The 26,773-nt window shown below is 43.9% G+C and overlaps 1 protein-coding gene across 1 annotated transcript; it reads left to right on the plus strand.

Annotated features, from left to right (window-relative positions):
* Nucleotides 1–618: 618 nt before the first annotated feature.
* On the plus strand, nt 619–26,006 carry mov10l1 (Mov10 like RNA helicase 1). The gene is made up of 25 exons (XM_014124464.3): nt 619–836; nt 1,173–1,300; nt 3,671–3,858; nt 5,501–5,663; nt 5,815–5,927; nt 6,346–6,533; nt 7,252–7,395; nt 16,454–16,858; nt 17,001–17,195; nt 17,519–17,633; nt 17,780–17,957; nt 18,128–18,198; nt 18,303–18,394; nt 18,900–18,958; nt 19,108–19,260; nt 19,456–19,637; nt 20,062–20,208; nt 20,310–20,431; nt 20,540–20,639; nt 20,816–20,962; nt 24,137–24,310; nt 24,652–24,801; nt 25,012–25,119; nt 25,357–25,589; nt 25,709–26,006. Exons 2-25 carry the CDS (start codon nt 1,207–1,209, stop codon nt 25,731–25,733), a joined length of 3,546 nt encoding a protein of 1,181 aa, XP_013979939.1. The 5' UTR covers nt 619–836; nt 1,173–1,206; the 3' UTR covers nt 25,734–26,006.
* The last annotated feature ends 767 nt before the right edge of the window (nt 26,007–26,773 follow it).

A 26,773-nucleotide genomic window follows, 5' to 3' on the forward strand; every position in this document is an offset into this window, starting at 1 on the left:
TGGTGTAAACAAATTTGTGCACAAAATATGAGAGAAATAAGCATTTTGTGCATGTGGAACATTTCTGGGATCTTTTAGCTCAGCTCATGAAACATGGGACTAAGATTTTACATGTTGCGTTTATATTTTTGTTCAGTGTCAATGTTACATGAAATGTAAATATGAAATATCAAAACGGAATGAAAACCCATTTGTTAATATGTATTGGCAATAATTGACTTAATGGGGAGGCATGGAATAAATAAAAATGTATATTTTGTCACGCTGGATGTTTGAAAAATGAGTAGGTTATTAATGTTTCTTCAGTAGTAGATACAGTTAATTAGCACTTGAATGTTGTAAATAAATACTGTGTGTAAATACTGGAGTGATGTATGATTGTTGATAAAAACTGTTCATATACCAATTTCTGATACTGTGCACATGTGTATACAAATACTTTCAACCAAAACCGAACGTCGACTGGACGTCTGGCACAGTCGTCTTTTCAACGACATTTTGCTAGGTGAAATAGTTCTATATATTATGTGGGGAATACTTTGGAAAAGATTTCCAAAATTGAAATCACTTGGAGCTGATATCATGGTGTTGGAGTTTTTTTTTTTACTGTACCCCAAAAAAATGTTTTGCTCAGAAAACTTGTGGGGGAATCGAATCAACCGCGGGACGCCAGATAGGGACATACCTGTTGCTTACCGTCGGGTTAACGACACTATTTGAAGAAAGGTGTCCATCTGCGCGCACGCAATTGCATCTTTTTAGTCGCGCGCTGTCTATCATAATGTGAGAAAGCAGCACGTGAACACGTTTACGAAGAGCAATTTGCTGCAACAGAGGTATGTTGCCTTGTACAATCATTTCTCAGGAATAAAGCTATATTTTATTAGTTAGGTTATGCACCGTGTTGTAGTTTCATCACGTTTACATAGCTACAAACCTGCAATAAAGACGAGTTTTGGAAGCATAATGTCAGTCAACTAGCTACCGTTCGCACAGCTGGCAACATTAGCGTGCTAATAAATTAGATGCAACGGCAATTGTATTAGCTATCAAGTGCGCTGCATTGCATGACAGATAAAGCAATCACGTGCAAGAATGGCCACACTTATGTAAATGGTTTTGATAAACCACCAGTCACATTGCTTTGTTTTCTCCTCTGCCCTCATTAACAGTAGCACCACCTTCAGCATCTAGCTACTTGCAGACATGGTAACAGCAGTGCAGTGTGTGATAGCCAAGTTGCTGGCCCCACTATGGAGAAAGGTAGAGGAGGATGAAGTGGATGGGTTTTATGACGCAGGTAAGTCTACAAATAAGCTCACCAAGCAGCCTGGCAGCTTCTCAATGCACCTGTCCTGTTTCAGTCGACAGCAAATGAGTGCTATAAATCCCAGAATGAGAGCGATCCAACACTGCCAGTGGCTACAACCCACGTATTCTCAAAGGAATTTTAAGGACTTTTCTGTGTCAAACCTCTGATTTAGTCAAAACCCTTGACAGTTAGTGACAAAGTATGTGAACCCTTTGGAAATACCTGGATTTGTGTGTAAATTGGTCATAAAATGTCATCTTCATCTAGGTCACAACAATACAAACACCGTCTGCTTAAATGAATAATACAAACAATTATACGGTTGTCTTTATTGAACACACCGTGTAAACATTCACAGTGCAGGGTGGGGAAAGTATGTGAACCCTTGGATTTAGTAACTGGTTGACCCTCCTTTGGCAGCAATAACCTCAACCAAATGTTTTCTGTAGGTGCGGATCAGACCTGCACAACAGTCAGGAGGAATTTTGGACCATTCGTCTTTACAAAACTGTTTCAGTTCAGTAATATTCTTGGGATGTCTGGTGAACTGCTCTCGAGGTCATGCCATAGCATCTCAATCGGGTTGAGGTCAGGACTCTGACTGGGCCACTCCAGAAGGAGTATTTTCTTCTGTTGAAGCCATTCTGTTGTTGATTTACTAATGTGTTTTTGGTTGTTGTCCTGTTGCATCTCCCAACTTCTGTTGTGCTTCAATTGGCAGACAGCCTTACATTCTCCTGCAAAATGTCTTGATAAACATGGGAATTCATTTTCCCGCCGACAATAGCAAGCTGTCCAGGCCCTGAGGCAGCAAAGCAGCCCCAAACCATGATGCTCCCTCCACCATACTTTACAGTTGGGATGAGGTTTTGATGTTGGTGTGCAGTGCCTTTTTTTCTCCACACATAGTGTTGTGTGTTTCTTCCAAACAACTCAACTGTAGTTTCATCTGTCCACCGAATATTTTGGCAGTAGCGCTGTGGAACATCCAGGTGCACTTTTGCAAACTTCAGATGTGCAGCAATGGTTTTTTTGGACAGCAGTGGCTTCTTCCGTGGTGTTCTCCACTGAATACCATTCTTGTTTAGTGTTTTACGTATCGTAGACTCGTCAGAGATGTCAGCATGTTCCAGAGATGCCGAGTCTTTACCTGACACTCTAGGATTCTTCTTAACCTATGAGCATTCTGCACTGTGCTCTTTGCAGGATGGACACAGTGCTGAACTTTATCCATTTATATACAATATGTCTTATCGTGGACTGATAAACATCAAGGCTTTTAGAGATACTTTTGTAACCCTTTCCAGCTGTTTGCAAGACAACAATTCTTAATCTTAGGTCTTCTGAGATCTCTTTTGTTCGAGGCATGGTTCACATCAGGCAATGCTTCTTGTGAATAGCAAACTCAAATTTTGTGAGTTTTTTTTATAGGGCAAGGCAGCTCTAACCAGCTCTAATCATCTCCAATTTCGTCTCATTGATTGGACTCCAGGTTAGCTGACTCCAATTAGCTTTTGGAGGAATCATTAGCCTAGGACGGGTGGGCAAACTTTTTGTCTCGAGAGCCACATCGGGATTTTGAAAGTTAATGGAGGGCTGCATTTTTGAGGGACCAATTGTTTGTTAAAATCAATTTGCGAGGGCCTCCTGAGTGGCGCAGTGGTCTAAGGCACTACATCGCGTCACTACAGACCTAGGCTTGATCCCAGTCTGTGTCACAGCTGGCCGTGACTGGGAGACCCATGAGGCTGTGCACAATTGGCCCAGCGTCATAAGGGTTTGGCAGGCAGAGATTTCCTTGTCCCATCGCACTCTAGTGGCTCCTGTGGCGGGCCGGGGGCGTGCACACTGACATGGTCGCCAGGTGTACGGTGTTTCCTCCAACACATTGGTGTGGCTGGCTTCCAGGTTAAGCGGGCATTGTGTCAAGAAGCAGTGCGTCTTGGCTGGTTCGTGTTTTGGAGGACGCATGGCTCTCGACCTTCGCCTCTCCTGAGTCCGTACGGGAGTTGCAGGGATGGGACAAGACTGTAACTACCAATTTGGATACCACGAAATTGGGGAGAAAAGAGGTAAAAACAAAGTCTCGTGGGCCGGATTGAAGGGCCTATACCTTTTCCAACCTACACTGCGAATGTTTAATCTATTCAATATAGACAAGAAAAATACAATAATTTGTGTGTTATTAGTTTAAGCACACTTTTTGTCTATTGTTGTGACTTAGATGAAGATCAGATCAAATTTGATGACCAATTTTTGCAGAAATCCAGGTAATTCCAAAGGGTTCACATACTTTTTCTTACCACTAAGTTTTTCAATGCAGTGATCAATGACCAGTCATAATCTTTTGTGTGTCAGCGATGGAGGAAATCCGCAACCTGCGCTGCGGCGTGGTGACCCTACTGTGTCAGGACTACGGCATGATCGACGACGATATCTACTTCACCACTGGAGAGGTGCTGGGTGGCGTGCCGCTCAGGGTCGGGGATGCAGTCAACGGCCTTGCAGTACGAGACAGTGCCCAAGGAGGGTGGAAAGCACTGAGGGTGAGACACTTTGACCAAGACCTCACTTTAACCAGTATGTTTTTGTTATCTACGAAGATGAGACCTGGCTGGGTCTCACTATTTAAATTGGTTTCTTACTCTGTATCCTGACCTTTATTACAATTGCCAGGTGAAATGACTAGAGCCAATATGAGATTTTTGGTCCGATTTTAGAGTGGAAATATAATATACAATATCTGCAGATATCTTTATTATAGTTTTAATAATAGAATAAAAACGTCTGTATGGATTGTGCTTAAAACAGCCCTACAAAGATACTCAGAAAGCTGAGGAAAGAACATTAATGTGAATTGCGTCAAGTACACTCACAGGTAGTTAGCTGGCTAGCTAGCCAGCACTCGTCATGGAAACGGGGTTGGCGAAAAGTGAATTTGCACCAGTCCCTGACAAGTGGCAACACATGCATCCAAGCGTCGCTATGAAGCACTACTTTGTAACCTATGTTAGTGTCTCTGAAAACATTTGAATGAAAGAGCTTGAGAAATACCCTTGGCAAAGAGCAAATATAACACTCCAGATTTCGCAGGCTTCACTAAAGGGCTGTAACGATAATGTTACCACAGAGTAGAATATTCTGCTTGCTGTACATTTGGTCATAGCATCCATTGTTTGTCACAACAGCCTTCCATGACACTTTACGTAACAGTATATGACTAGTGTGTATTTTTTGCACTTAATTGAGCTGGCAAGCTTCTATCTACTCAGCACTCACCGTAGAAGCAGTAACTTCACTCTCCTCTCTGACTGGTGTAGTTGCGTTGGAGAATAGTGTCGAGTCTTGCTCTGGCACGCCAAGGAAAGATAGGCTTGTAAAGAGTGCCCTCTCCAGGACAAATAATGAGATACAAAACAAGTCAGTCTATGAAGGGGAAGGTAATTTTGGTGTGTTTTCTCTGCATCTTTTCGGTGGATTAAATATATCTGATACAAATACATCTGTAAAAGGCTAAAATCAGCCGATTTTAATATCGGTCAACCGATAAATAGGTTCGGCTCTAGAAATGACTATAGGTTTCAACAATGTATTTTTTTACAATATGTTATTTTTAATCAAAGACTCAATCATGGACACTTCGCGTGATGTATTGTTGTCTCTACCTTGCCCTTTGTGCTGTTGTCTGTGCCCAATAATGTTTCTCCCATGTTTTGTGCTGCTGCCATGTTGTTGCAACCATGATGTTGTCATGTTGTGTTGCAACCATGATGTTGTCATGTTGTGTTGCAACCATGATGTTGTCATGTTGTGTTGCTGCCATGCTATGTTTTTGTCTTAGGTCTCTCTTTATGTGGTGTATCTCTTGTCGAGGTGTGTGTGTGTGTTGTCCTATTTTTAAATGTTTTAAATCCCAGCACCCGTCCCCGTAGGAGGCCGTTTGCCTTCTGGTAGGCCGTCATTGTAAATAAGAATTTGTTCTTAACTGACTTGCCTTGTTAAATAGAGGTTACATTTTTTAAATAAAATTGGAGACACTTTTCAATTCATTGGTTGTGAAGGAATGGAGAAAGGAGCATATTGAAGAGTATTGGGACACATCCCACTTGTTTGTCTTGTATGATACAACCTTAGAGATACATGCATACTATGTTCTGTGGTTATAACTGTGGCCATTCCGTTCCTCAGGTGGAGAAGAACGCTGATGCCTGGGAGGAAGGAGGGGGAGGAGCCTCCCTGGAGGCAGACAGCAACCAGCTCCGTCCTCTGATTGGTACTGTGACATCATGTGACCGGGACGGTGGCTTCATCAATCAGACCACTTTTTTTCCACGACAAGCTCTTTGTGATGGTACTGTCAATGATCAAAATAGATTTACTTCTATTTATGTTCTACTATTCTATTTCTATGCTGCCAAGCTGTCCCAGATGCTATACCCGTTTAGCCTTTAATTTCCTATTCTATGCTTCCTTTTTTTCAATTCCTTGCTCCTGTCCATCAGGTTTTGAACCCATGAAAGGGGACTGGGTCCAGGCCCAGTACTTCATTAGTCCCACCCAGTGGAGCAGCCAGGCCCGCTCTGTGTCCCCCTTACGCTACCGCCGCATGGACCAGGTCAGTCGCACCTCTAGAACCCCATTCAGTCATTCCTTGCAAATGGCATTTCAACTTTACCTCACTGAAGACATGGCAACATACAGCACCTACATGTTTCCTGTCCATGGACTTTGATCTGTAGTCCAATTATCACCGTCAAGTCCACATTAATGTGATGATATAAACTTTTAGTCTCACCCCCTTCTGATTTGGAAAGGCACACACCTGTCTATATAAGGTCCCGCAGTTGACACTGCATGTCAGAGCAAAAACCAAGCCATGAGGTCGAAGGAATTGTCCGTAGAGCTCTGAGACAGGATTGTGTCGAGGCACAGATCTGGGGAAGGGTACTAAAAACATTTCTGCAGCATTGAAGGTCTAGTCTCACCCCCTTCTCTGCACACACACTCTCCCCCCACACCCCCACCCTACCCAGGTGCGTGTGTCCAGTGTGTTTGGCAGCAGCGGCGTGGTGGAGGACAGTGTGTTCTTCAGCCTGGACAACCTGCTCCTCCCGGCTGGGTACCGTCCCTCCCCTGGGGACATGGTCAGTCTGGTGGTGGTGGAGAGCAGCCAGTCCTTCTACTGCTGGAGGGCTCTGTGCATGGCTACCAGCGAACACAGGTAAATAACCACAAACACTTCTGCTGAAGGGCTCTGTGCATGGCTACCAGCGAACACAGGTAAATAACCACAAACACTTCTGCTGAAGGGCTCTGTGCATGGCTACCAGCGAACACAGGTAAATAATCACAAACACTTCTGCTGACGGGCTCTGTGCATGGCTACCAGCGAACACGGGTAAATAACCACAAACACTTCTGCTGAAGGGCTCTGTGCATGGCTACCAGCGAACACAGGTAAATAATCACAAACACTTCTGCTGACGGGCTCTGTGCATGGCTACCAGCGAACACAGGTAAATAATCACAAACACTTCTGCTGACGGGCTCTGTGCATGGCTACCAGCGAACACAGTTAAATAACCACAAACACTTCTGCTGAAGGGCTCTGTGCATGGCTACCAGCGAACACAGGTAAATAACCACAAACACTTCTGCTGAAGGGCTCTGTGAAATGGTTACCAGTGAACACAAGTAGCTACAAAAATAGACCCTGGACAATGATCAGTGAATTAATACATTTTCCACTGCCACCCACACAAGCCCTTGTATCAATGAAATGACCTATGATGGTCTCCCGGCATTATCAGGAATTCCACCATGTATGTTGTGTTGGGTGAAATCTCAGGAAGAATTCCCATTGTATTAAAGGCTGATAATGAATTAGGACTCGGCCCGCTAACCTACACCATTACTCTCTGGTCTTTTTCCTCAAACAGTATGACTACTGTCAATAACAGGTCCATCCCAGAGGCGGAGATCAATAGTCTGCTGGAGGACAAGGGGGGCCTGGTGGTTGGCAACAAGACACACTTTGGGGTTCTGCTGCTGGGAGAGAGCCAGGAGCTGGTTGTCTGGATACAGTGAGTCAGCCATGGACTGTCTACTTGTCTTAAATGAGCGAGAACTACCCTGTAAATACCCCGATGAAGGCTTTTGTAGAAATGTGTTTATTTTACATTCGGAAGGTACTCGGATCCCTTCCTTTCCCCCACATTTTGTTACGTTACAGCCTTATTCTAAAATTCTTTAAATATATATATTTTTTTACTCATTAGTCTACACACAATACCCAATAATGACAAAGCGAAAACAGGTTTTTAGACATTTTTGCTAATTTATTCAAACAAAAAAATCAAACGCCTTATTTACATAAGTATTCAGACACTTTGCTATGAGACTCGAAATTGAGCTCAGGTGCATCCTGTTTCCATTGACCATCCTTGAGATGTTTCTACAACTTGATTGGAGTCCACCTGTGGTAAATTCAATTCATTGGACATGATTTGGAAAGGCACACACCTGTCTATATAAGATCCCACAGTTGACAGTGCATGTCAGAACAAAAACCAAGCCATGAGGTCGAAGGAATTGTCCGTAGAGCTCCGAGACAGGATTGTGTCGAGGCACAGATCTGGGGAAGGGTACCAAAACATTTCTGCAGCATTGAAGGTCCTTAAGAACACAGTGGCCTCCATCATTCTTAAATGGAAGAAGTTTGGAACCATCAAGACTCTTCCTATATCTGGCCATCCAGCCAAACCGAGCAATCGGGGGAGAAGGGCTTTGGTCAGGGAGGTGACCAAGAACCCGATAGTCACTCTGACAGAGCTCCAGAGGTCCTCTGGAGATGGGAGAACCATCCAGAAGGACAACCATCTCTGCAGCACTCCAACAATTATGCCGTTTATGGCAGAGTGGCCATACGGAAACCATTCAGTAAAAGGCACATTACAGCCCGGTTGGAGTTTGACAAAAGGCACCTAAAGGTGCAGATTGAACTATTTGGCCTGAATGCCAAGTGTCACGTCCGGGGGTAATCTGGCACCATCCCTACGGTGAGGCATGGTGGTGGCAGCATCATGCTGTGGTGATGTTTTTCAGCGGGCAGGGACTCGGAGACTAGTCAGGATCTGGGGAAAGATGAACGGAGCAAAGTACAGAGAGATCCTTGATGAAAACCTGCTCCAGAGCATTCAGGACCTCAGACTGGGTTGAAGGTTCACCTTCCAACAGGACAACGACCCTAAGCACACAGCCAAGACAACGCAGGAGTGGCTTTGGGACAAGTCTCAATGTCCTTGAGTGGCCCAGCCAGAGCCAGGACTTGAACCCGATCCAACATCTCTGGAGAGACCTGAAAATAGCTGTGCAGCGACACTCCCCATCCAACCTGACAGAGCTTGAGAGGATCTGCAGAGAAGAATGGGAGAAACTCCCCAAACACAGGTGTGCCAAGCTTGTAGCATCATACCCAAGAAGACTTGAGTCTGTAATCGCTGCCAAAGATGCTTCAAATGAGAGATTTCCGTTTTATTTGTGTATATATATAAATGTGCAAACATTTCTAAACCTGTTTTTGCTTTGTCATTATCGGGTATTGTGTGTAGATTGAGGGTTTGGTAAACCACGGGGTGTTGGGTTTGAGCACACAGAGATGGACACATACAAGGAGGTTCTAGTCAGAAAACATGCCTTTACTGGGCAACCTAGAATAAACGTAACAACAAAATAACTTTGGGTTGACTCGGTCCTTCTGAGCCGCCTCCTTGCATTTGGTTCCGTCCCCCGGGAGCTTCGTTCCCTCCTGTAGGCTCATTCCCTGCCTCCCTTATTCTCTCCCGTTGTGTGCCACGGTGCTCAATTTGTGGTCTTTACAGCTGGTTGGCACTACCCCTAATTCAGTGGTACTCATTGCGCTGTGATTTTCCATTCATAATACATAACAATGATACAATTTCAATTCAATGTGTTTTAATGTAGGCCTGAATCACTTCATTGAATATATCTATTGTTCCCTGAACGGCAGATAGATGGCAGCATAGCGTAGCTGTTGAACAGAAAGGCCGAAATAGAACGTTTGCCTGAATAGAACGCAATTGCTCAGTTACAGCGACCGACACATCATTTTGCAGTCTGGCTGACATGGATCTATTTTTTTTTAAATTAAATTTAAATAAATGTTGTAAAAAAGATACAAATCTATTGACAATGAAAATGAGGGGGAAGAGCTGGAGAACGTGACAGCTATGAACGAACACCGGAGAATCAGGAAGACGGAAGTGGGGAAATGCAGCTAGCAAATGTGGTTCTGGTGGGTAAGAGAAGGATACGGTCGATTCAAGAAGAACAGAGAAATGGACAGACAAGTGTTTTTTTTTTTGTACTGCATGATGGGACTAGCTCACTTTGTCTTATTTGCCAGAAGACAGTCAATTGTTTTAAACAAGCAGATTTAGAGCAACGTTTCCAGTCACACCATGCCCACCTTGACAAAACATATCTACCACAAAGCAACCTCAGAAACAACAAAATAGTGCAACTCAAAAGGACAGCTCAATGGACAACAACAAATGGACAGATCAAGCACTGTTGCAGAGAAAACGACAGAGGCAACATGAGATTGCTTGTCTACTCGCGAGAAACAAGAAGGCCTTCAGACTCGGAGATTGTCAAATAAATGTATTTTTGGCCTCAGCCAAAATATTGTATGCTGATTTCACAAACAAGGAAGCTATTTTAAAGCAAAATAAGGGACTGCGACTCTGACTCGACCATAACAAGATGCATAGAGGACATCAGCGAGAACATCGCTAAGTTATTACTGACAGATCCGTGGCCCCGTGTTTTAGTGTTGCGCTTGACGAAAGCACTGATGTAAGTGTCATTGCCTAGTTTGTGTGGGTCCGCTTCCCTCAAAACGCGTCGTTCAGAGAGGAACTTTTATGTTTACTGCCCCTTCAGGGACAAACACGAGAAGAGGATATTCTGAAAGCCCTTGTTACATTTTTTTTGCTGATTTTAATAATATTGACTAGTCAAACCTGGCAACTGTGTGCACTGACGGTGCCCCAAACATACGAGGGAAGGAGAAGGTACTCATAGGCCTGATGAGAAAAAGAGAGAGTATTCCCACATTTGTTACATTTCGTTGTATCATTCATCAGGAAGCACTTGTGGCTAAACTCAGACTGTGACTTACAGAATGTGATGCAGGAAGTCGTGCTTGTGGTGATTTTTTTTATTTTATTGCGAGGGCACTGAATCACCGGCAATTCCACCAGTTACTGGAGGAATACCAGACAGAATACGGCAACTTGATATTTCAAAATGAGGTGAGATGGCTGTCTCGTGGCAGAGTTTTTGAAAGATTTCTTTCTCTCCTACCTCAAATTTGTGAATTTGTTGCAAGCAAGGGGAGAGAGGAGCCAGAGCTGGGTGATCTACAGTGGATATTAAAGCTGGCTATTTGTTTTAACTGACATCACCTGCCACCTGAACACGGTGAATCTCCAGCTCCAAGGGAAAGCTAAAACTCTGGGCAAAATGCTGTGTGTGGTCACAGCGTTTCAAAATAAAATCACCACACTGTTCATACCTGACAGTTTGTTCATTTCCCAAACCTCAGAGCAGTCACCCCATCCAACACAAACATACAGAAACATTTTAGCTCTCCCCAGCAGAGGGAGCCAACGTCGCGGCACATACCTCCCCTCTCTCACAAACCCCCGTGTTAGACCTCCCAGGATACCGTGAGGAAAAAACGATTTAATCAATTTTAGAATAAGGCTGTAATGTAACAAAATGTATAAGAAGTAAAGGGGTCTGAATACTTTCCAAATGCACTGTAATAACATTTAAGCACAATTTTTAGCACCATTGTCCTACCAAGACTCTCTGAATATAATTTTGTGAGACTTATTTAACTATTTATTTCATCAGGTGAGCCCTGAATTACATAGATCACAGAAATAAACACATTAAAATGCAAGCAGGAAGAAAACATGGTTGTATAAAAACAAACACATTCATCATTAAGGTCCTCGATGAGCTTTCTGAATCGACCTGAAGGCACCAGAACATTTAACATTTTGAAGATTTTACCCCAAGAACAGTGCAGAAAAAGCTAAACGCTGATTTACCTAACTCTGTAGAGACTGAATGCATTTCCAGAGTTGGCCATCCCTGAGACTGGGTGTGGTAACTAGTATGTCTAAAGGTTAGTAATGATCGATACAGTGGGACTTTTTTCTAAAAGGGCTTTGTAAATGCACCCATAGTAATGTATCAACCTACGTGACATCAGAGGGCCAACCATGCAGTGATGAATACTAAACCTAATGACCCTGCTGTTTTAAATCAGCTTTAATCACTCGACAGTTGTGGCATATCTTGGCAAAGGAGAAATGCTCACTAACAGGGATGTAAACAAATTTGTGCACACAATTTGAGAGAAAGTGTTTTGTGCTTATGGAACATTCCTCAAATATTTTTTTTCAGCTCATGAAACTTGGAACCAACACTTTACATGCTGAGTTTATATTTTTGTTCAGTATAGATAAGCTTTTGGCATGAGTACATCCAGTGGTAGAAAAAGTGGCCAAAGATACCTTAATAGAAAATGACTCAATTGAAAGTCACCCAGTAAAATACTACTCGAGTAAAAGTCTTAAGTATTTGGTTTTAAATGTACACTGCTCAAAAAAATAAAGGGAACACTAAAATAACACATCCTAGATCTGAATGAATGAAATAATCTTATTAAATACTTTTTTCTTTACATAGTTGAATGTGCTGACAACAAAATCACACAAAAATAATCAATGGAAATCCAATTTATCAACCCATGGAGGTCTGGATTTGGAGTCACACTCAAAATTAAAGTGGAAAACCACACTACAGGCTGATCCAACTTTGATGTAATGTCCTTAAAACAAGTCAAAATGAGGATCAGTAGTGTGTGTGGCCTCCACGTGCCTGTATGACCTCCCTACAACGCCTGGGCATGCTCCTGATGAGGTGGCGGATGGTCTCCTGAGGGATCTCCTCCCAGACCTGGACTAAAGCATCCGCCAACTCCTGGACAGTCTGTGGTGCAACGTGGCGTTGGTGGATGGAGCGAGACAGATGTCCCAGATGTGCTCAATTGGATTCAGGTCTGGGGAACGGGCGGGCCAGTCCATAGCATCAATGCCTTCCTCTTGCAGGAACTGCTGACACACTCCAGCCACATGAGGTCTAGCATTGTCTTGCATTAGGAGGAACCCAGGGCCAACCGCACCAGCATATAGTCTCACAAGGGGTCTGAGGATCTCATCTCGGTACCTAATGGCAGTCAGGCTACCTCTGGCGAGCACATGGAGGGCTGTGCGGCCCCCCAAAGAAATGCCACCCCACACCATGACTGACCCACCGCCAAACCAGTCATGCTGGAGGATGTTGCAGGCAGCAGAACGTTCTCCACGGCGTCTCCAGACTGTCACGTCTGTCACGTGCTCAGTGTGAACCTGCTTTCATCTGTGAAGAGCACAGGGCGCCAGTGGCGAATTTGCCAATCTTGGTGTTCTCTGGCAAATGCCAAACGTCCTGCACGGTGTTGGGCTGTAAGCACAACCCCCACCTGTGGACGTCGGGCCCTCATGGAGTCTGTTTCTGACCGTTTGAGCAGACACATGCACATTTGTGGCCTGCTGGAGGTCATTTTGCAGGGCTCTGGCAGTGCTACTCCTTGCACAAAGGCGGAGGTAGCGGTCCTGCTGCTGGGTTGTTGCCCTCCTATGGCCTCCTCCACGTCTCCTGATGTACTGGCCTGTCTCCTGGTAGGGCCTCCATGCTCTGGACACTATGCTGAGACACAGCAAACCTTCTTGCCACAGCTCGCATTGATGTGCCATCCTGGATGAGCTGCACTACCTGAGCCACTTGTGTGGGTTGTAGACTCCGTCTCATGCTACCACTAGAGTGAAAGCACCGCCAGCATTCAAAAGTGACCAAAACATCAGCCAGGAAGCATAGGAACTGAGAAGTGGTCTGTGGTCACCACCTGCAGAACCACTCCTTTATTGGGGGTGTCTTGCTAATTGCCTATAATTTCCACCTGTTGTCTATTCCATTTGCACAACAGCATGTGAAATGTATTGCCAGTGTTGCTTCCTAAGTGGACAGTTTGATTTCACAGAAGTGTGATTGACTTGGAGTTACATTATGTTGTTTAAGTGTTCCCTTTATTTTTTTGAGCAGTGTACTTAAGTATCAAAAGTAAATGTAATTTGTAAAATATATGCCTAAGTAAAAGTATTGGCCTTCCTGAGTGGCGCAGCGGTCTAAGGCACTGCTTTTTGTGGAACATTTCTGGGATCTTTTATTTCTGCCCAACACTTTACATGTTTATATTTTTGTTCAGTATAGATGCCCAGATATTTGTAAGCAGGGACACGATCAGTATGGGCACCATTTTTAAAGTACATGTGCTTAAATCATCAGTTATTTGTATGCACTCTAGAGAACAACATGTACTTAGTTTTACCTGCATTCAATAGTAATTTCAGGTCAAGAACGTTTTTCTGTAAAACAATGAAGGCAGACTGTGGTTCAGATAGAGCCTGTTCAACCGTGGTGGCAATACCATACACAACAGTTATCTGTATACAAGTGGTTACAATTTGTTTTACAGACAAGTCAATATTTCTAATGTAAACAGGGTAAAGTACAGGACTAGGGTTAGGCAATATGGCCTACAAATCATATCTCGATTATTTTCTTTCAAACTTGTGGGCAATTCAGGATATATCTCTCAATTAAAAAATAAAATAATGATTGTTCTCTAAGTGGCGTTGTACAATTTTAAAGGTCAATTACACTGCATATCAAATGAATTCAGGACTTGTGAAGTTATACCCAGGCTAAATATAAGCCTTCCACAACCACAAGACCCACTAATCACTTTATTTTATCAAAATAGTTTAACATTTGTAGCAAGAAAATATGCACCTAGAACCATGCATAATGCACATTCACTAATAACTTAGTTCTTGTAGCGGACATTAGGCTATTGAAAATGTAATTGCTTGTCAGAGGAAGATCTCTCAACTTTGTTGGCGTGTGAGGCAGGGGGAGGGGCTTGGTGTGTGTGTGTGTGTGTGTGTGTAAACCATAGAAGAAAAGGCGAAGCGAAAGGTTTCACTCACGCTAAAATCTGTCCAAAATAAGCCCAATGTCTTTCAATGGGCTTATTTTGGACCTAAGCTTGTCGCCTGCCTTTGTGACGACTCCCATTGTTAGGGCGGAGGCGTGCATCTCGTCATTATATATATATAGGTCTCTGGGGTAAATGGGGAGGTGCACACAGCACAAAAGGAGCGAAGGAGACGACCAAAAATACAAGACTAGAACAAGCGGACATAAACGCTCATAAAACCGATACAGGCATTTGGAATATTGCGCAAAAACATATACATTTTAATTAATCCGATCATCCAGCCCTATGCAGGACCCAGAATTGACACCTTCGTTATATCCAGAAAACCTGACTTAACACCATCAAAGAATACACATTTGAGTTCTATCTGTGAAGTAAACTAGTTACAACAGGATGGGCAACTTTGATGGGGGTGGGGGCCCCAAAAAATCTGAACTCATCATGGGTCTGTGTACTCACATCCATACCCACTGTCAGAGCTGACCCTAGCTTTTTGGGTGCTTTAAGCAAAAATGTTGTCGTCCCCCACACCCACCTTGAGAGCAAAACAGTTTAGCAGCCCCCCCCTTTTGACAGCAGAGAGAAATGTAAAGTTTTAGAGTACATTTCCTAAATTCGGCACATTTTGTCATGGGGGTAGAGAAAATGTTGCCTTTTTTTTATAGCAAGTTTGCTGCAATTCTACACATTTTACGATGGGGCGGAGAGAAACGTTTGCAGTTTTTCATATTTTATCTGAGTGAGTAACTAACAAAATCAATGCCCCCCCCCCCGGTCGTTAATTTGACCATGATTACTATACGTTTAGATAGCTGGCCGCTGAACTAATTTACCAATCTTAAAATGTTAGCTGACATGGGCTAAATGAGTTACTGACAGAACAAGAGAAACTGCTGATGCACAACCAAATTTCGAAGTTGCACCTTGTGCAAGTTTTCCATCCTTGAGGTGCAGATACATGCAGCCTGTTCTAGGCCAATTGAGGAAAGCCTCTGAATTAGCAGTGGGTGATCAACAGTATCGAAGGCCTTTGACAGGTCAATGAAGAGGACAGCACAATGTTGCCTTTTATCCATTCAATTAACCACTTTTATAACTAGGGATGCAGTGCAATGACCTGGTCTAAAACCTAACTGATGTACATTGAATGTGTACATGAAATGTGTTCTAGGAAAGATCTGAGAATTAATCATTTTAGCTAGGTAAGGAAGTTTTGAAATAAGGCGATTTTTAGCTATGTAGGTCACAAGGGTCACCAGCTTTGAAGGGGGGGTACATGAGCCGCCTTCCAAACCTTGGGGATAGCACCAGATAGTGGAGGCTGCTGACGGGAGGACGACTGTTAATAATGGCTGGAACGGAGCAAATGGCATAAAACATATGGAAACGATGTGTTTGATCTTGTTGATACTTTTCCTCCTGTGGTACCAGACATACCGTACCTTCGGAAAGTATTCATACCCCTTCACTTTTTCAACGTTACGTTACAGCCTTATTCTAAAATGGATTAAATATATGTGTTTCTCAGCAATCTACACACAATACCAAATAATGCCAAAGTGAAAACAGGCTTTTAGACATTTTTGCAAATGTATTAAAAATAAAAAAACTGAAATACCTTAAGTATTCAGAGGCCACTGTGTTCAAGTTGTAGAAACATCAAGGATGATCAAAGGAAACAGGATGCACCTGAGCTTAATTTGGAGTTTCATAGCAAAGGGTCTGAATACTTATGTAAATAAGTCAGTTTTTTTATTTTGAATACATTTGCAAACATGTCTAAACCTGTTTTTGATTTGTCATTATGGGGTATTGTATGTAGATTAGGGATTTTTTTGAAATGTAATCCTTTTTGGAATAAGGCTGTAACGTAACAAAATGTGGAAAAGGGGAAGGCGTCTGGATACTTTCCGAATGCGCTGTATTCTCTATTCTCTTGACAGGAACCAAGGCTCTGAGACCCATAGACTGAAGTGCTGTGAGTTTGCTGGCTGGGACTCAGAGGAGCAGTTCAGCCTAGGGACTGTGGCAGACCCACCGGGACAGAGAAAGGGGGTTGTACAGCTTCCTGCTCTAACACAGATCCTCTATCGGGGTATTCAGGGCCTATCCAGCAAGCGCACTCCCATGGTGGGTCCCGCTCTCTACCCACAGTCCGGGTTTGCTGGGCCTACTGCAGTGCTCAATGGTGATGGGAAGGAGATGAGTGAGATAGATGGAGATGTGGTTGAAGAAAATGGTGAGGCACATCAGGACACTGTTCACAAGCCTGCCATACGGACAGATGAGCGAGACGTGGAGATCGCACCAGGGGAGAAGGTATCTGTGAAAGTTTGCTGCCGAGCCAAGTAAGTCATGCTTAGCTAGCTGCTACACAAGTCTGGTATAGTTGTCTATTTCTGGTGGTGTCACTTATCTGTCTGAATCAATTTCTTCTGAAGATTCAGGTTTTTAAAACAATGATGTATGTATCCCTCCATCTTACCCTAGGAACTTGGGGCGTTGTGCGGAGCTGCTGCTCCTGCACTTCCCCTCTTTCACCATCGGGAGGCGTCTGGAGGTCACAGTAGGCAGTAAAGAGGAGAGTCTTCTCCAGCCCTTTGCTCCCTACTGCCCGGCAGCCCCACTGCCCCTTCCTCAGGCTGCCCAGGTGGTCACTGTGATGGCTGCCCATCCACCTCAACGGTAGACTACACCCTGATAGTGTCTCAGTGCTCTATTATGTAGTGAAGTATGTTCGGCCTACCTGCCAACCACATTTCCCTATAGAATAAGATTATCTTGACTAGTTGGTGATGCTGTCCACCAACGTTCTCTCTATAATCAAATGTCGTCCCCCCCCCCCCCCAACCTAGTTACTCTACCCATGTTGGACATGTTGAATGATGACAGTTTGGTCCACATTGTTGAATTACACCCCTCCTGTGTAGTTGTAGTTAGAATTACACCCCTCCTGTGTAGTTAGTCGCTAGCCTATGACTTTCTATTCTTATTTTTTTATTTCACAGGCTGACTAAGCGCCACCTGCCTAACTTCCTGAGTAACTACCCAGTGCCCCAGGCTCTACGGGACTGTATGGAGGCCGACCGTGACGTTTTGGTGGCCCAGCCATGTCTAGGAGAGGTAAGGGAACCGCAAGTTAACTCAGAAGGAAGTCTTCTATCGTCAATTAAATGCTTTGTTCCCTACAGGAATTTGGCTCCAATTTGGTTTTGATTGAAAAGTCGCTCAGGATTTTGATATGGGGGCCTTTGCTCTATTTCTGACAGACTCTGTCGGGGGCCAACATGCGTCTCCGTTTCTCGTCCCTGTTGTGGCTGGAGGAGCTACAAGCTGAGAGCGAGCTCAGGGAGTTCAACATCAGTGGAGCCCTCCTCAGGAGAGGTGCCATCTATCTGCACCTAGAGGTGCTTGGCCTGGCTGAGGGCAGGCCCAGTCTCTTCATAGGTATCTGTTGAGTCTTCATTTGGCCTTGTAGTAGTAGTAGTAATAATAATAATAATAATAGGACGTTTGATTGTCTCACACTCCAGATGGGTACAATGAAATGTGTTGTTTCACAGAGTCAGCCATACTTGAATTGAGATGTTTGATATAGTGTTTTGTCTGCTCTACAGGTGACAGAGTGGCGCTGAAGAAGCCAATCAGTGGAGGCGTGGTGATGGAGTACATCGGTTACGTCACAGAGGTACTCAGAGGTTTTGATCTTCTTTAGCGTTTTGCTTGCAGCTCTAATTCTCCTTGTGCTTTGTTCACATTGACCTGAACACTGTTTGTGGACCATATCCACAGATCAGTGACGAGGATGTGAGTCTGAGGGTGAACACTGAGTTTCAGCATGGCTACCTGGGAGAGCCTCTAGATGTTGAGTTCACCTTAAACAGGTACCTGCCTTGTCCTGGTTCTGGGAAGGATCCTTTCTGTGTCACTACCTAAGTGTTGATCTCTGTTCCTTTAGCATAGATAATGTGTGTCAGGTTGACAGTATACAGGTTGACAGTATATGGATTATGTATGATTATGTTTGTGTTGACAGTATATGGATTATGTTTGTGTTGACAGTATATGGATTATGTTTGTGTTGACAGTATATGGATTATGTTTGTGTTGACAGTATATGGATTATGTTTGTGTTGACAGTATATGGATTATGTTTGTGTTGACAGTATATGGATTATGTTTGTGTTGACAGTATATGGATTATGTTTGTGTTGACAGTATATGGATTATGTTTGTGTTGACAGTTTATGGATTATGTTTGTGTTGACAGTATATGGATTATGTTTGTGTTGACAGTATATGGATTATGTTTGTGTTGACAGTATAATGATATGATGATGTTTGTGTTGACAGTATATTGATTATGTATGATGATGTTTGCGTTGACAGGTTGTCCATGAGGCGATGCCACTTAGCACTGGACCAGAACAAGCACTTTGAAGAGAATGGTGATCTTGTCTTTTTTCTCTCAATCCCATTTCCAAAATGTGTTGCATTTAGTCAACTATTTATTCTTCTCTTCTCTCTCCCCAACCCCTGGTAAGTTTATTTCCTGTCTGATCCACCACTGATTGTGCGTCCTCTCCTTTCTTCCCAGTGTTCTTCCCTAAAGCTGTGATGCTTCAGGCCCCTCTATGGACGGGAGAGTGGGGTCCAGAGGAGGTGAAAGAGGGCACCCTCACAACCGATGGGGTGAAGCTGTCAGGTGTCTCTGTGGACATGGTCTCAAGGGCCACACAAACCAAACCAGGTGATATAAGCATTGGGACTCCTTCATTCTGATAGCACAGAGATTCTCTGTATACTAGAGCTGCTGAAGTGTCATAAACCTGAAGGGCATTAGAACTCGTGTCCTAACTAGGACAGTTCAGTACATTTGTGAGACAGAATGAATGATCAGTGATGGAGAGGGGAATGAAGTATTGAGCCTCTTTAATTCTCTCAGATTCCAGGCTGCCATCTAAACCCATCCCTAACCCAGGCCAGTTATTCAACCAGCAGCTGAACCCGTCTCAGAGGGAGGCAGTGAAGCGTATCCTGGCAGGGGAGTGTCGGCCCACGCCGTACATCCTGTTTGGACCCCCAGGGACAGGAAAAACTATCACCCTCATAGAGTCCATACTACAGGTAGACACCCCTCAACCTGGGAGGTATCCTTGGGGTTAAGAGCGTTGGGCCAGTAACCAAAAGTTCGCTGGTTTGAATCCCCGAGCCGATTAACTGTAAAGGGCACGTCCCCAATGAATATCAAATGTTACTTGTCACATGCATCATAAACAACAGGTGTAGACAAACGGTGAAAGGCTTACTTACGAACAATACAGAGAGAGAAATAAACAACCAAAACCCGGGTTCAAATAGGATTGGTTTTCTTTCAAATGTTTTGACTGTTTGGGTCAGCCTGCCTGATGAGCAGGGTTTGCACTTGTAGTATGTTCCATCGATTCCATTGCACCTGGCAAGCTCTATCAAGTTTCTTGTATTTGGTTATTTACCGCATTTTCCCTCCATTTTAGTTCCCTGAATAAATAATTGTGGCCTCCTCCCATAGGTGTATCACCGCCTACCCAGTAGTCGTGTGCTGGTGTGCACTCCCTCCAACAGTGCTGCAGACCTCGTCTGTATCCGTCTCCATGAAAGTGGATACCTGAACGCTGCCAGCCTGGCCCGCGTCAACGCCTCCTGTCGACAGGAAGAGGTACTGCACCCATTGCCGCCGCAGGAATTTCATCATTCCTATTTTTTTCCCGACCAGTTCGTGCCTCTGTCTGTATCGCATTTCCCTCTGTATCTCCATAGGCCATCCCGGAGGTTCTAAGGCAGTACTCTCAGGCTGGGGAGGACATCCGACACGCCTCCTTTCACAGGATTGTGGTCAGCACCTGTTCCAGCGCCGGCATGTTCTACCAGATTGGACTGCGGTGAGGGAGGGTAATAGGGTTCAGTGTTAACCTCCCTCACCAGAGGAAACTTAACTGTAGTAAACCTGATCTAACTAAGGTCATTGTCTCTTTGCTGCGTTTCCTCAGTGTGGGTCATTTCACCCATGTGTTTCTGGATGAGGCTGGCCAAGCCACGGAGCCAGAGGCACTGATACCTCTGGGGCTTCTGTCAGAGAGAGACGGACAGGTTAGATTGAACACGAGTACATCTACAACCACAGTACAACCCTTACTACAGTGGCGCAACTGTGAAGAAAGCAACCCATTGCCCGTAACTGACAGAAGTCATAATTGACACTGCCTTCTGTAGCCTCCTGATCAGGAAGTGAGTCATATTTTCTGTTGCTCTCGCCATCCTTTTAGATAGTTCTGGCCGGAGACCCCCGGCAGCTGGGTCCAATTGTGAAGTCCAAGCTTGCGCAGGCGTTCGGCCTGGGGGTGTCCCTGCTGGAGAGACTGATGGCCAACCCTCTGTACTCCAGAGAGAATGGCGGATACAACCCAGTGCTGGTGAGTAGACGCATGCACACTCCCTGTCATTGCCATGATCACTAAAATCCTGCATAGTGAATCCACCAACTATGAATATAAATTCTGCATATTTTTCTACAGAATGTTTTGCCCTTGCATTGTAATATAATGTATGCCATTTAGCAGACTTGTTTTATAACCTCTTACATCTAGATGTTCCGCTAGCGGAACACCGCTCCAATATCCAATGATGGGGTGTGGCGCGAATTACAAACTCCTCAAAAATCCAAAAACTTCAATTTTTCAAACATATGACTATTTTACACCATTTTAAAGACAAGACTCTCCTTTATCTAACCACACTGTCCGATTTCAAAAAGGCTTTACAACGAAAGCAAAACATTAGATTATGTCAGGAGAGTACCCAGCCAGAAATAATCACACACCCATTTTCAAAGCTAACATATAATGTCACAAAAACCAAAACCACAGCTAAATGCAGCACTAACCTTTGATCTTCATCAGATGACACTCCTAGGACATTGTTATACAAGACATGCATGTTTTGTTCAATCAAGTTCATATTTATATCAAAAACCAGCTTTTTACATTAGCATGTGACGTTCAGAACTAGCATACCCACCGAAACTTCCGGTGAATTTACTAAATTACTCATCATAAACGTTGACAAAATACATAACAATTATTTTAACCTGTTGGGGCTAGGGGGCAGTATTTGCACGGCAGGATAAAAAACGTACCCGGTTTAATCTGGTTACTACTCCTGCCCAGTAACTAGAATATGCATATAATTATTGGCTTTTGGATAGAAAACACCCTAAAGTTTCTAAAACAGTTTGAATGGTGTCTGTGAGTATAACAGAACTCATTTGGCAGGCAAAAACCTGAGAAGATTCCTTACAGGAAGTGGCCTGTCTGACCATTTCTTGACCTCCTTGATCATCTCTAACAAATACAGGGGATCTCTGGCATGACGTGACACTTCCTACGGCTCCCATGGGCTCTCAGAAGGCGGGAAAAAGCTGAACGATGTAATGCCATCCCCAGGCTGAAACACATTAGCGCGTTTGGCAAGTGCTCTATCAGAGGGCCATTAGACTGTGGCTCGTGCATGAGGGGATAGCATGCTTTTACTTTCACTCTCTTTGTAATAAAAAACGATTTCCCGGTCAGAATATTATCGCTTTTTTACGAGAAAAATTGCATAAAATTGATTTTAAACAGCGGTTGACATGCTTCGAAGTACGGTAATGGAATATTTAGAATTTTTTTGTCACGAAATGCGCTGTGCTCGTAACCCTTCTTTACCCTTTCGGGTAGTGTCTTGAACGCACGAACAAAACGCCGCTATTTGGATATAACAATGGATTATTTGGGACCAAACCAACATTTGTTATTGAAGTAGAAGTCCTGGGAGTGCATTCTGACGAAGACAGCAAAGGTAATAACATTTTTCTTATAGTAAATCTGACTTTGGTGAATGCTAAACTTGCTGGGTGTCTAAATAGCTAGCCCTGTGATGCCGGGCTATCTACTGAGAATATTGCAAAATGTGCTTTTACCGAAAAGCTATTTTAAAATCGGACATAGCGAGTGCATAGAGGAGTTCTGTATCTATAATTCTTAAAATAATGTATGTTTTTTTGTGAACGTTTATCGTGAGTAATTTAGTAAATTCACCGGCAGTGTTCGGTGGGAATGCTAGTCACATGCTAGTCACATGCTAATGTAAAAAGCTGGTTTTTGATATAAATATGAACTTGATTGAACAAAACATGCATGTATTGTATAACATAATGTCCTAGGGTTGTCATCTGATGAAGATCATCAAAGGTTCGTGCTGCATTTAGCTGTGGTTTGGGTTTATGTGACATTATATGCTAGCTTGAAAAATGGGTGTCTGATTATTTCTGGCTGGGTACTCTGCTGACATAATCTAATGTTTTGCTTTCGTTGTAAAGCCTTTTTGAAATCGGACAGTGTGGTTAGATTAACGAGAGTCTTGTCTTTAAAATGGTGTAAAATAGTCATATGTTTGAAAAATTGAAGTTTTTGCATTTTTGAGGTATTTGAATATCGCACCACGGGATTACACTGGCTGTTGAGTAGGTGGGACGCAAGCCAGTTAGCCCATAGAGGTTAAGAATTATAGATACAGAACTCCTTTATGCAATCGCGGTGTCAGATTTTAAAATAGCTTTTCGGTGAAAGCACATTTTGCAATATTCTGAGTAGATAGCCCGGCCATCATGGCTAGCTATTTTGACACCCACCAAGTTTGGCACTCGCCAAACTCAGATTTACTATAAGAAAAATTGGATTACCTTTGCTGTTCTTCGTCAGAATGCACTCCCAGGACTTCTAGTTTACACCCAATGTTGTTTTGGTTCCAAATAATCCATAGTTATATCCAAATAGCGGCGTTTTGTTCTTGCGTTCAAGACACTATCCGAAGGGTGACGCGCGGACGTGTATCGTGACAAAATTTTAAAATCAATTTTTATGCGATTTTTCTCGTAAAATAGCGATAATATTCCGACCGGGAGACGTCGTTTTCGTTCAAAGACTGAAAATGTAAAATGGACTCTTCACGTGCACGCGCGCACCCGTTTCATTGTTCTCAGATCGACCACTATCCAAATGCGCTACTGTTTTTCAGCCAGGGACTGCAGAGTCATCATTCCCTGTTCTGGCACCTTCTAAGAGCCTATGGGAGCCTTAGAAAATGTCACGTTACAGCAGAGATCCTCTATTTTCCATAAAGAGGCTATAGAAGGCCAAGAAATGGTCAGAGGGCACTTCCTGTATGCAATCTTCTCAGGTTTTGGCCTGCCATTTGAGTTCTGTTATACTCACAGACACCATTCAAACTGTTTTAGAAACTTTAGGGTGTTTTCTATCCAAATCAAACAATTATATGCATATTCTAGTTTCTGGGCAGGAGTAATAACCAGATTAAATTGGGTCCCTTTTTTTATCCGGCCGTGAAAATACTGCCCCCTATCCTAAACAGGATAACCTGCAGTCATGTGTGCAAACATTTTACTCATGGATATCCCCAGCGGAAATCAAGCCCACAACCCTTGTTGCAAGCACCAAGCTCTACCTACTGAGCCACAAAGGACTGCGTGGTAAATGGATGCTACCACAGTTGACCTATTCTCCTGGTGGCCTTTCGTCTTCCTCTTCCAGGTGACCAAGCTAGTGTACAACTACCGTTCCCACGAGGCCCTCCTGGCCCTGCCCTCTAGACTGTTCTACAACGGGGAGCTGTGTGTCAGGGCCCAGAGGTCCGTAGTGGACTCTCTCTGTCACTGGAGCCGTCTGCCAACCAAGGGATTTCCCCTCATCTTCCACGGAGTCAGGGTAAGGACCCCTTCTCTTGCTCCCTGTCCTCTTCAATCAATGTATTTTTAAAGCCCTTTTTACATCAGCTGTTGTAAAAGTGGGGGGGAAAGCAGGTCAGGGACAAGGTAGCACGACCTGGGTCCCATAGTCGCAGGCAGAACTTGCCTAAAATGAACTCAAGACATGGCCTCTTTCTCAATAGTCTCGTCTTTACATACTCGTACCCTCCTGCCCTCTTCCAGCCTCTTTCCTCTCCTTGTTTACCATAGACATTTTGACAAGTATGGGTTTTCCTCTTCGGTTGGAACAGAACCTAGAAGTCGAACACCAATAATGCCAGTCATCATTCCCCCTCTCAGGGCACAGAGATGAGGGAGGGCAACAACCCGTCGTGGTTCAACCCTGGAGAGGCGGTACAGGTGATGCTGTACTGCTGCCAGCTGGCCAAGAAGCTCTACAATCCTGTAGCTGCTAGTGACATTGGCATTATCGCCCCCTACAGGAAACAGGTTAGTAGTGCACATTTCGGCCATCAAAGGTTGGTCCTATTCTGTTTTGTCAATCTGCTCGTTTTGCTGATAACTCCATAGAGTCTAAGCCTCTAGAAGGCGATATCTACTATTTTAAAAGGCCTCAAACTCATAAAAAGTGACTCATTCTGTCACAGTAGTACAGTTTTCCCTTAACTCTGAACCCTGAACCATGAACCTCCTCTCCAGTCGGAGAAGATCCGTGTGCTGCTCCACCGGGTGGGCCTGTCTGACATCAAGGTGGGCTCTGTGGAGGAGTTCCAGGGACAGGAATTTCTGGTTATCATCTTGTCCACGGTAACGTTCCAATCCTTCGTCTGTCCTACTCATTATTGAACTCTTGACTAATTTCTCCCTTTACAGGGTCTTGGTTCCATTCCTTTTCAATTAAGGGAATCAATTCTGAAATTGAAAATATAAAAAAATGTGTCACTTTTGTATGAGCTGAATATCACTTTGCTGAATTGACTGAATTGAAGTTGTAATTCACCCCTACCCTAAAACATCTAAATAAATGGCCTCTTGTTGTTCCAGGTGAGGGCAAATGAGTCGGTGCAGGGCAACGACCTGCAAAGCATACTGGGATTCCTGTCCAACCCTAAGCGCTTCAACGTGGCCATCACGCGGCCCAAAGCCCTGCTCATCGTCGTGGGCAACCCGCACATCCTCGTCAAGGACCCATGCTTCAACGCTTTCCTCCAGTACTGTTTTGAGAACGGGGCCTACCTGGGCTGTGACCCCCCAACCTGTCTCAGGACAGCACACCGGTGTGTTTAGAGTGTATTATGCACCACACACACACCATTTTAATTTGAGTAAAGCAAGACGCTTCACGATGTGGCTTTAATTTGTCGGTAATAACACACATTCATCTCTTTTTCCTCAGAGCTGCCAGTGAGAAAGAGGAGTGAGTTCACTGCCCTCACCGCTGTCTAACACTCCACTACTGCCTGTACTATTATGTTCAAATAGAAGTTTCTTCTTTCATTCTTTACATTACGGTGACTTGGTTCTCTGCATTTGTTATTCTACACAGTCGGCTACATAATGTCTTAATCGGTGAGAAATGGAGAAATGGTTTGTAAAAGATGTATTAAGAGAATGCACTCCATTTCTTAACTGCTGTATGTTGCTGTTATCATGCCGTCCACTGGGTGGCAGTAATAAATATGACACAAACCTTTGGTGTTTTTTCTTACTGGGTTATTGTACTTTGACACCAGTGTCAATGATGCATTATTGATGATGCATTATACCTGTATGTGTGCTTAAGACTCATACAGGTATAAGGACTGGTACCAGGGACTACCTGTGAGAAACCTAGAATGAAGTAGAGAGAGACTGGGACTGTTACCATGGCACCTGAATCCCACATCAAAGAGCTCATGTAGAAGGGGGGTTTTGAGTTAGGCTCGTTGGCAACTCATTAAAGTTCTATTGAGTGATTGAGGCCCCCCCACCCCCTTCTCTCTCCATCTCCCCCCTACTCCCACTGGGCTCCATCAGGGCTGACTGTCACTGGAGATTCAGACTGTCAGTTGCCACATCCCGTCTCTGTGTGGACCTGCAGACAGACAGACGCTGCCCGTCTGCCACACAGGTGTTCAGACACGCTGTCTCCTGCAGCCCTGTGTATCCCATTCCTCACATTGCTAAAACAATTCTGAGATGCTTCAAAATAGTCACTCATTAGAAAGGTTATGGTTTTCTAAATCCAATGGTTGGCATATCTGCTAGGGCCCTGTGTTTTGCTCAGTAATGTGACATGCTTGGATTTTAAGTCTGGCAGTCCATCCTCAGACAAATGCTTTCATTTTTTGTGTAAGTCTTATTTCTGGATAAGGATAAAATCTTGCTATGTCATGTGATTGTGCAAAACACAGGGCTCTGGCCTATGCTTAGTCAACTCTCCTTCACTGTCATAAGATGCTGTGTTGACTACTTACGGGTA

Source organism: Salmo salar, chromosome 10, assembly GCF_965601325.2.
Source record: "Salmo salar chromosome 10, fSalSal1, whole genome shotgun sequence".
Lineage (NCBI taxonomy): Eukaryota > Metazoa > Chordata > Actinopteri > Salmoniformes > Salmonidae > Salmo > Salmo salar.

What these genes read in the sequence shown, in the direction of transcription:
- mov10l1 (XM_014124464.3), top strand. Translation starts at nt 1,207, where the DNA reads ATGGTAACAGCAGTGCAGTGTGTGATAGCCAAGTTGCTGGCCCCACTA. An exon ending in ACGACAAGCTCTTTGTGATG is followed by an intron (nt 5,664 to 5,814) that starts GTACTGTCAATG and finishes CCTGTCCATCAG; the next exon opens with GTTTTGAACCCATGAAAGGG. An exon ending in TGGTTATCATCTTGTCCACG is followed by an intron (nt 25,120 to 25,356) that starts GTAACGTTCCAA and finishes TTGTTGTTCCAG; the next exon opens with GTGAGGGCAAATGAGTCGGT.